Below are 11,102 nucleotides of genomic sequence, written 5' to 3'. Positions count from 1 at the left end.
GAGAAAATGCGTACGTACGTAGCAGCAGCTAATTGATTCGAAAAGTTCATGTTTTTTATTATTAATTTTGTGAGATCATGAGTTGCTTTTTAGATTTTTGTGGAAGTTCTTGTGTTATTTGTGTTTGTTGAAACCTAAGTAAATGATTATAATTTTTTTTATTAGAAATAGAAAATTTAGGGAAATTTTAGTAAGACCTTTGAATTGAAGTTAAAAAAACTATCTTAAATAAAATAAAAACTTGATGATGAGTCCAAACATGAATGCACTACTCACAAATTCTACTCGATGATCCAGCATTAGTATGGTACTGATCGATCGATCGAGCTAGCTTGGTGCTGGCTTGGGTACCCGTACTACGTACCTCACTTTTCGGCCTCTTATCTGTGTTGATATTTTATAAAACAGAAATTATGTTTGTAGTCCATTTAAATAATAAATATGAGAAACACATAAAAAAATAATTTTTTAATAATAATTTTTTTTAAACGATTACGCGATACTTGTGCACTCCACGACGTTACGTAAATAGCATTACTTGTTTAGAAAAATTTGGAAAGCTGATAAAATGTAATGCATTAACAATAATAATATCGATCTCTTGTACTATATGTCCGATTTGATGGCACTGGTATGAATATAGCATTAATATTAAATAAACATAATCATATACATAAAACAAATTGTTAGCATATTTGAGCATCAGGTAATAAATATAACTCTTAAGAGAGCATCAACATTAGTAATTTTCTCGCTAAATTTTGGTTTGAAATCGCAATTCTCTCTCTCTCTCTAAAAAAAATGACCTATTTATGAAAAAAATTCCTCACTTGTGGGAGAGAAAAACGTGATTACAATTATAATTTTTTTCTCTCTCTTCAATATTCTCTTTATAATTTTGTTATATTATTAATAAGAAATCTCTCAAATTTTACTAAAGTGGAGATAAGGAACTAATAACTCTGTATAATATAATAATCTGCAAATTAGGCCCTAAATAACTTCGATCATATTGTAAATACATGAATGTAGTAAAATACATTCCATGTATTTGATGGATAACCATTAGAATTCTGAACCATTCATGTATTCCTATTTTCAATATTCATATATCATCTTGATTCTTGTATTGTCATTCTCTAAGTTTGTGTATCTATTTAATGTAATGTATCCTCTCATATTTATAAAAGGGAGTCTTGAGGAGGATTTATTGTAGACAAATAGTAAGAATGTTGAGAGTAATAATATTGAGTTCCTGAAGAACTAGTTTTATATATTGTAATCTTTCAATTATTTTGTTACTTTTCTTTAATTTTACAACACGTTATCAGCACGAGACTGTAGCTAACTGTTGTGTTCTTTTGATCTTTGGTAAGATATTTGTGAACCATTTCTCGACCACTGTAAGTTTTTATTCTATAAATATTGATATATGTTTATTGCGATAAAAATCATTCTATAAAATTTTGATATGATCTATGTGATATTATATAGAGTATAATATTATCATATCAATGCGACAAATATTCTTGTATTCTATTTGTTAGTTCAATTTTAAATATTTCTTTCTCATTCAATACAATTAAGGAAAGAAATGAAGCATCCTAAATGATTGCTCTAAATCAATAATTTTATTGAAAATTGAGTATCTCACAATAAAATATCTATTGATTCTATGGGGTAGTTTAAGGGAATAATACGTGTACTAGAAGAACATGATTCACCCAAAAGCTCGTTATGATTAAATACACCTGAAGTTGTACATTTGAAACTTTGTAGAGAAACAAAAGCCGCCAATGATGATATTTTTGAAATGAAACATATAACATATTCACGTTTCAAATGTGCTTCTACAGTAGCAATATTGAGTGCGAATGTTCACTAAGTATTTGAACTAATATCCTGTTTACTAGTAGCTGAATAAAACAAGCTGTTAATAAAAAAATACCAGTCTTGTCCAATTGATTCTATTACATTCTCTTGAACAAATGAAACCCCTTTTCACATCAAAGGAATCTGTGGTCTCGGACATGGACTTGATAAAAAAAAAACTATCTAAATTATGGAGCGTGTACTCAAGATTTATCAAAGAAAAGTGCTTCATACCACCAGAAGTGAAACCACACCATGACAAAACAAGATGAAGATAAAGATTTGCTTAATAAGTCTATAAAGAAATATGAAGCTAAATATCACTATTTTGGTATGAAATGACATTGGTATCAAGCATCTATGAAGGAAAAAGAAAAATGGGTCAAAATGAATTTTGCTAACTACAAAAATCCAGAAGATCATCTAACTTATTTTTTTAATCTAAATATGATGGTCCTAATTTATCTCGATATTTCTGATTTTTTTGTAGATCCAAACAGAAGAAATTCAAAGAGGATGATATTGAGCTCCTGAAAAGCTAAGTTTACATTGCTATTTTCCAAATCTCCTGAAGAGAAGATAATATTTTAATTAGTAATACATATGACTATGCCAATTAATTTTATTTCTTTATTACATTATATTTGAGTAATTATCTCTTAATACATCTTATTATACTTTCTTTTGCATTAATAAAGTTTTATACATATTTTTGTTTATAAAGAGACAAATTTTATTGATGCATTGATGAATTCTAAGATGATTTATAAAGATATGTATCTGGCAAACAGTTGTACAACACACAATTCTTAAGGATAAAAAATATTTCTAATATTTGACATTATAGAAAGTCAACGTCAATACAATATCTAGGTCATCAAATCTAATTGAAGGTTCTAGAAGAGCCGATACCTTGTTGCCAAAAGGAACAAAGTTTTGTTTTGATGATGGTTTGTATATTCAAAATCTAGAAGAAATTTACTGAATTTTAAATATATTTGCTATAATGGTTATCATGTTGAAACCACGAATGAAGGCAGTGATGAATATATTTAAATTAAAACAATAAATTTGGACCAGAAGCTCATATTTGAAAAACTACAATATTTCTCTTCTGGGTTATATTATACAACATTGAGAATCATTGAATCACATGTTGTAATGCACCAGAAGTGCTCTAATCCAAAAACCTTCATGCTTTGGCATGATCATCTTGATCATTCGGGATCAATCATGATGCATTGAATAATTGAGAATTCATATGAATATCCTTTAAAGAACCAAAATATTATTTTATTCAGTAATTATCCATGTGTGACATGTTCCAAAAGAAAACTAATTGTCAGAATATCTTCTTCCAAGGTAATTATTGAATCAACATCTTTTTTACAAAAAATCCATGGAGATATATGTGGACATATACATCTACCACGTAGGTCATTTAGATATTTTTATGGTTTTAATATATGCATAAACTAGATTGTCATATGTTTGTCTACTTTCTACTCAAAATATTGCATATGTTAGACTTCTTAAACAAATTATTAAATTACGGGCTCAATTTTCTAATTATTCAATTCAGTCTATTTGTTTGGATAATGTAGGAGAATAAATTTAGAATTTTGATGATTATTGCATGTCAGTTAGAATTAATATTGAATATTTTGTTGCTCATATACATACTCATAATGGTTTAGCTGAGTCATCTATTAAACGTCTGCAATTAATTGTTAGACCATTACTAAAACTACTTGTCTCTACTTGGGGATATGCAATTTTGTATGCTCAATCATTATTTCGAATAAGATCAATTGTGTATAATAAATATTCTCCATTGAAACTTGCATTTGACCAACCATCAAATATTTTTCATCCTCGTATTTTTTTGTTGTGTTATTTATGTTCCAATTGCGCATCCCCAATGCACTAAGATGAGTTGTTAATGCAAACTTTGAATTTATATTGGTTTTGATTCTCCCTCTATCATTAGATACCTCGAGCCCTTAACTGGAGACTTTAAGACTCGTTTTGAAGATTTTGTTTTTGATGAAATAGTCTTCCTACCATTAAGAGGAGAAACGTTGTCAGAAGCATAAAAACAAATAATATAGAACACTTTGACGCTATCTCATCATAATTCACGTACAAATTAATGTGAACTAGAAGTTCAAAAGATCATTCATTTGTAAACTATTGTAAATTAATTATTAGATGTCTTTACTAATAACAAGAAAATAATAAACTTTCACATTCCAACTGCTAATACTCCAGCAAAAATCGATATCCCAGTATGACAATCAAATAATACAACAGTTAATGAGTCTAAAATAAGCCTGAAACGTGGAAAACCTGTTGGTACAAAATATAGCATTCTCTGGAAGAGAAATTCACAAAGAAAGGAAATCGGTGCTACAAAACAGACAACAAGAGCTATAAATCCATCCAAAATTTTTGCCTTTCTGCACAAAATTCTCCCAAAACATAATACCTTAAAGTGGAATCCCTTGAAGAGGAATCTCCTGAAGAGAAAATATACCTTAAAATAATGAGATCTCAATATATTATATAAGTACAGGAGAATTATTTGATAAAAATAAAATTGTTGTCGACAACATATTTTCATTTAAAGTTACTATTGACATCACCAGAATTGATAATAAAAATGAACAAAAAATCGTTGATAAATGTCGACATAGAAATGATTGACCAAAAAGTAAAGAATCAATTCATGGAGAATTGATGTTGCTAGCAAAATATGAAGTATTTGGACCTGTAGTCCAAACACCTAAGAGTGTGATGCCTGTTAGATATAAGTGGGTATTTGCATGTAAACATAATGAGGAAAATAAAATTGTGAGATGCAAAGTACGACTTGTTGCATAAGGTTTCTCGCAGAAACCCGTATTGATTATAAAGAAACGTATTCCCCTTTAGTGGATGCAATTATATTAAGATTTTTTATTAGTTGGTAGTCATAGAAAGTTTAGATATGCATTTAATGGATGTTGTTACATCATATTTATATGGATTACTAGATAATGATATTTCTATGAAAATCCCTGAAGGATATAAAATACATGAAGCATGTAATTCAGAGTCCTGAAGTATTTATTCTATTAAGCTACAAATATTTTTATATGGATTAAAAAAATCCGGACACTAATGGTATAATCTTCTAAGTGAATGTTTAATAACATAAAGATTTTAGAATAATCCAATTTATCCATGCGTTTTCATAAAAAGTAAATTTCATATTTACTATTATTCCGATATATGTAGATGATTTAAATATGGTTAGAACTCTAGAAGAGCTAATAAAAACCCCAAATTATGTAAAAAAGAGTTTGAAATGAAAAACATTAGAAAAATAAAATTTGTCTTAGTCTGCAAATTGAGTACTTTTCAAATGGAGTTATTGTCCATCAATCAACATATCCCAGAAGAAGTCCTGAAACACTTTTACACAAACAAACCTCATCCTTTGTGTACTCCAATGGTTGTCCGATCACTTGACGTGATAAAAAATCAATTTCGCCGTCTAGAAGATGATGAAAACATTATTGGTTTTGAAGCACCATATCTAAGTGCAATTGATGTTTTGATGTATCTTACAATTTGCATACTACCAGATATTGTATTCACAGTTAACTTACTAGTAATATATAATTTTGCACCGACTCAAAGGTAAATGGAATGTGGTTGAACATATTTTACACTACATTCGTGGAATGGTTGACATGAGATTGTTTAATCCAAAATGATCAAATCCTCAATTAGTTGGTTATGCAGACTCGGATTACCTTTCGATCCACATATGGGAAGATCACAAACAGGATACCTGTTTACTTGAGCAGGTACATCTATTTCATGGAGATCTGTCAAGCAATCATTAGTTACTACTTCTTCTCATCATTCAGAAATTATTTCAATGCATGAAGCAAACAATGAATGTATTTGGTTGAGATCAGTAATTCAACAAATTCAATATAAGTGTGAATTATCCACAAATCAAAAGAGGCTATATCAAAGGTGATAGAATCAAGTATATTTCACCAAAATTATTTTACACACGAGCTCCAAAAGAACGGTGATATTGATGTCAAGCAAATACGATCATGTGAAAAATTGACAGATCAATTCACTAAAGCATTACCAACTACAACATTTAAAAAGTTGGTATACGGCATTGGAATGTGTCAACTAAAAAATCTTTCATTGTAAACAATGAAGCTCTATATGCTTTTGAGGGGGAGAAATTAATGATCATACAGATTGTACTCTTTTTTCTTTGTTAAGGTTTTCCCACTAGATTTTTCATTTCCAAGGTATACAAGAATATTGTACTATTTTTCCTTTGCCATTGATTTTTTTCCCATCAGGTTTTTCCTTGGTAAGGTTTTAACGAGTCATGTTCTTTGTATATGGTCATCCAATGGAGAGTGTTGTAAATACACGAATGTAGTAAAATACATTCCATGTACTTGATGGATGACCATTAGAATTCTAACCCATTCATGTATTTCTATTTTCAATGTTCATGTATCCTCTTGATTCATGTATTGTCATTCCCTAGGTTCGTGTATCTATTTAATGTAATGTATCCTTCTATGTCTATAAAAATGAGTCTTGAGGATGATTTATTGTAGATAGATTGTAAAAATGTTGAGAGTAGTAATATTGAGTTACTGAAGAACTAGTTTCATATATTATAATCCTTCAATTCTCTTGTTAATTTTATTTAATTTTACAGCAGATCAAGAATTGAAACTTTTTAAACTCTTTTAACTTCTACTCAAATTCAATAACCTTTGTGATCAATCCATTGATTACAAAACTAAAAAAGCACAAGTTAAGAAAATCAAAGGACATGCATGCATTAGGCCAAAAACTAGAACATCATGACTATAATATATTGTTCGAGAAAGTAAATGGTTATCCAACGTCGATCTTGATGAATAAAATTAGAGAGAGAACTAGAACTTTTCATCCGAGGGGGTTATAATGGTCCAATTATTAATGTTATGTTTTAAAAAATGTTATGTTTTAAAACTAAAACTTTGTCTAGAAATATGTTTTAAAAAATGTTATGTTATTGCAGAATATTTCAGTGTTACTTGTTAATAATATTTCGAAAGTCAAGGAACTTTGCTGCTGGAAACCACCTGCTGTTGGTTCCTTGAAATTGAATGTCGATGGAGCCATGTTTTTTGACAGGCACAAAGCAGGAATTGGGGCAGTTTTGAGAGATGATAAGGGTGATGTAGTTTTGGCAGCTAGCAAAATTGAATATGAAGTAAATGAACTAGAAGACATTGAACTCTTGGCAATGTTTGGAGGCATTCAAATTTGTGCAAACATGGGAATTCGGAGATTGATCTTGGAGAGTGCTAGACTGTTAATGGTAAATGAAGTTAATGCAAGTGAGGCTTCTTTCTCTTTATTAGGAAATCTGGTTAGGGAAGTAAAGATGCTCAAGGCTTTATTTGAGGTATGCTTGGTTCAGCATGTGGATAGGGCAGGGAACGAGGTGGCACACAAGCTAGTTAGGAATGCTTGGAATGTTGAAAATTTAGATATGTGGTGGGAAAATTTACCTGAGTTTGTAATTCAAGCTGTATGGCTTGACAAAAACTTGTAATGTTTTCCTTTGATAAATGAAAGTGTTTTATGATTAAAAAAAAAAAAAAACTACAGGGTATATATCGTCCTGGTCTTTGATAAAAAAAAAAAAAAAAACTGTCGTTCATGAGATCTCAAAAGACGTGCACAACTGTATACATACTTCTTCTAGTCTTTGTATTATGATACGAACTAGTGCAAGTTACAAAGACCAGATTCTGCATTATTTGAGCTCGAGTGGCATTATTAATATAAGTTATTCTCCTTTTCGGTACATTACACAGAGTTAACCATATCAGCAGTTCTATTAATCTGTGGCAATTGCAAACACTCTTCTTTGCTTTCAGCAAGCAAAGCAGCCACTGAACCCACAAAAGCCGCATTCATGTAAGTTGTAGGTTCAGCATGAGAATAGTCGGATCTCACATCGTTGAAGTGATCATTCGTATCAGGACCCCCAACAATTGCACCCACATGAGTGTTTGGATTTGGTTTGCTGGAAGAGAAATAGTTTGTCATTCCGTCGTTGCAACCCACCTTTGCGGGGTGAACTTTGATTGAGGGGATGGATGAACCTCTGTGGTGTAGTTGCATAGGGTATTTGCTGCCAAAGCCCATCATGTATGACATCTTCATGGGGTTGTTTCCCAGTATATAGTCCACCTGAAGAGTAGATTACACGTATGATATATACATTCAGACTGCATGTTTCTGATTTTATGTTATAGCATGATTATCCCTTGATTCAGATTTCAAGTTTTTTTTTGGAACACATTAGTTCCTTGGAGGAAACAAGATAAATTGAAAAGAAATTGATCTCTGCTCGGCTATATCAACCATTTAATTCCCATATTGGTCATATGGGTCATTGTGGGATTTATTCTCTGCTTATCAAGAAAAAATGATGTTCCAAACCTGTGATTTTGCGAAGTTTCTGATTTGAAAGGCAGAGAAGTGCACGGAACCACACTGTACTCCATTAATATGAGCTTCATTTAAGGTTTGGGAGTAGATGAATAGCACCATGGAAGAGCTTGTAACATATTGTAAATTACTACTATCTCTAACAAACATTAGCCCGCCTGCAAAAGGGAAAAAAAGTGTTCAGTCTGTCAAGAAAACGAAGGACCATTGCAGGCAACCAAAAGCAGAATACCCTGGTTCATATATTATTATTTTTGGAAGAATAATTTTTGTTTGTTAGAAACTTAGAAGTGTACCAGGTGTGGCTCTAATCTGAACAGAGCTACTCCCAGGCATTACTGCACATATGAATGTCTCTGCATCACTCTTAAACTTGGTCAAATCCTTCTTCCCACCATAAAATTCCTGAACATAATCAAGTTTACTTAGTTCCTCTTTCCTTGAAGGAAAACAAGTTTTTTAATCAATTGTTATACCTTGGCCAATAGTGTCTGAGCTCCAACAAATTTGTTATCCCAACTGAACTCAGAGACTGCCTGACTCCACCCTTGGTTGCTTGAAACATAGCTCAAGTACCTACTTTCTCCACTTGCCTTGTATAGCCAAGCCGCAGCCCACAGCAACTCATCCTTATTCAAAAAGTTGGAAATGATAATGTTACATGTAAATAACAAGCACGTAAATAAGAAGCAAGGGCCTATCTTTTCTAATAGGCTAAAACTTTCTTTAGCTGTCTTGTTTTTCTACCTGATACCCTGAATACGAGCAATAGAAAGGGCAAGAAGCCTGGTAAGATCCTCTATACTTGTCTGCAAATTCAAACAGCTGCAGAACATATTTGATTAGTTAGATGCAACTCATATCAAAGCTTTTATGGGCATGAATGAACTTGAATTATGCTATTTACTGTTCTTGATTGGTTTAATAGACTCCTTGAATAATTGGAATCAATCCCTTTGAAGACGATTGATGCTGCAGAAAGAGCAGCGGCAGCCTCAGCTGCTGCCTCAGTGCCTGGAGACTTAGAAGTGATCTTGTACAGAGTTCGAGAGGTGTCCATGTCCTCAGGACGCTCCCAGCACTGGTGATCCGAATTCCCATCTCCCACCTATGAAAGCAGTATCATTAATTGACAGAAATTGACCATATCTATACTCGTTATTAAGCAGGACACATTATTTGCATGTATAGAAGAAGAGAAGAACCTGGGTATACAGCATGGTAGGTGAAGAGTGAGCTTTCAATATGAAGTTAGTGCCCCAACGGATTGCAGTGCGGAGATAGCCAAGTTGGTTCACAGAAGATATCTCTTTCTTGTACTCAATTGCTGTCCAACTCAACAAGCTGACAGTAAATGCCATTGGCCATACAAACTTGACGTTGTCACCCGCATCATAGTATCCTCCGATCAAATTCACCTATAAAAATCCCGCCCGAAATTAACGTGCCAAACATAATTAGCTCAGTACCAGGATTCCACAAATACCACCCCCAAACACTCACATGCACGCACACGCTGCCATATAGTTTTTGAGAAAATGAGCATTCAGAGCTAGGTTTGCATGCATGAGATTGATCAGACACATATTGCTCACTACTTTCATCCAATTTTCTTTACCAACGACAAGGTTATTATACTAGTTAATTAACCATTAACGTAAGTTCTAAAACACGTTATTAAAACATTGTGCACCACATTAATTATCTTCAAGCAAATGAATTCCATACATTTTCAGCCTTGCCATCAGAGAGCGCGGAGTCTCCCCTCCACTTCACTCTCTGATTTGCAGGCAAGTTTCCTGACCGTTGCCCTTCAAAGAATAAAATGGCTTTGCCAAGCGCATCTCTATAGTTAAACGCAGAAGAGCACAATCCTTCTTCCGCCATAGCTAGCCCATTGTGAGTAGCCAAGACACAGCACAACAAGAACAGCCCACTGAGTATTCCATACTCCATAGTTAAGAGACTCTAAACCTGGATGCAGGGATGCATTTGAGCATGGTATTTATAGAGCCAATATTACTAGGAATGACCTCATTTGTATATGAATGAAAGCTTCCTAACTCTGCCATTCTTATCACTATGGGTATAAGTTTTTCGATATTTGAGTCATGACATGAAGTTTGGCACCTCCGAGTGGAGAAATCTGTATGGTATTAATTAGGTGTAGGAAATTCAAAACAAGTTGTCTCAAAGATTTCACTAATCATTACAATAATATTCTAATACCAACTACGCAGCTCACATCATTCTCATTCTTAAGGTCACTTTTTATTTTGTACTTCTTTTAGCGTAAACGACCACCTATGGTCTTGCATCATTCGGCATCTTTCTGGCTTGGACACATCAAGTTTAATATCGACAAAACTAGTTCGATCGATAGGAAAAGGGAAAGGAGAAAAGCAGTAACATTTCAGAATTCTTATTTAAGTCTTTTTAATTAAATATAAAATGATAGCCATTAAGATTTCAGTTGATTGATAATTAAAGATGCCCAAAGTAGAGTGGTTTTGGATAATTTGTGACTGAACAGAGCCTTATAACGAGTCTTTATGCCAACTGTATATGATTGTATTCAAAACTGAAATAATATTCACTGAGTCATTCATTACTCATTAGAAATGATTCCATCACATGCCAACATTTATTTCCTCCAAATTACGTACCTTAAAGTCATTTGGGCATGT

The 11,102-nt window shown here is 32.4% G+C and overlaps 2 protein-coding genes across 2 annotated transcripts; one reads left to right on the top strand and one right to left on the bottom strand.

The window, feature by feature from the left end:
* Positions 1-6,958: 6,958 nt before the first annotated feature.
* LOC108983874 lies at positions 6,959-7,510 on the top strand. Its single transcript, XM_018955650.1, has one exon. It carries the CDS (start codon positions 6,959-6,961, stop codon positions 7,508-7,510), a length of 552 nt encoding a protein of 183 aa, XP_018811195.1.
* Positions 7,511-7,629: 119 nt separating this feature from the next.
* LOC108983877 (endoglucanase-like) lies at positions 7,630-10,394 on the bottom strand. Its single transcript, XM_018955658.2, has 8 exons — positions 10,144-10,394; positions 9,621-9,833; positions 9,323-9,523; positions 9,163-9,240; positions 8,892-9,044; positions 8,712-8,820; positions 8,407-8,573; positions 7,630-8,154 (listed from the first exon to the last, which is right to left on the bottom strand). Exons 1-8 carry the CDS (start codon positions 10,369-10,371, stop codon positions 7,768-7,770), a joined length of 1,536 nt encoding a protein of 511 aa, XP_018811203.2. The 5' UTR covers positions 10,372-10,394; the 3' UTR covers positions 7,630-7,767.
* Positions 10,395-11,102: the final 708 nt, after the last annotated feature.

Source organism: Juglans regia, chromosome 2 (assembly GCF_001411555.2).
Source record: "Juglans regia cultivar Chandler chromosome 2, Walnut 2.0, whole genome shotgun sequence".
Lineage (NCBI taxonomy): Eukaryota > Viridiplantae > Streptophyta > Magnoliopsida > Fagales > Juglandaceae > Juglans > Juglans regia.
The sequence above is the reverse complement of the archived record's forward strand: the minus strand, read 5'-3'. Positions and strand labels throughout refer to the sequence as shown.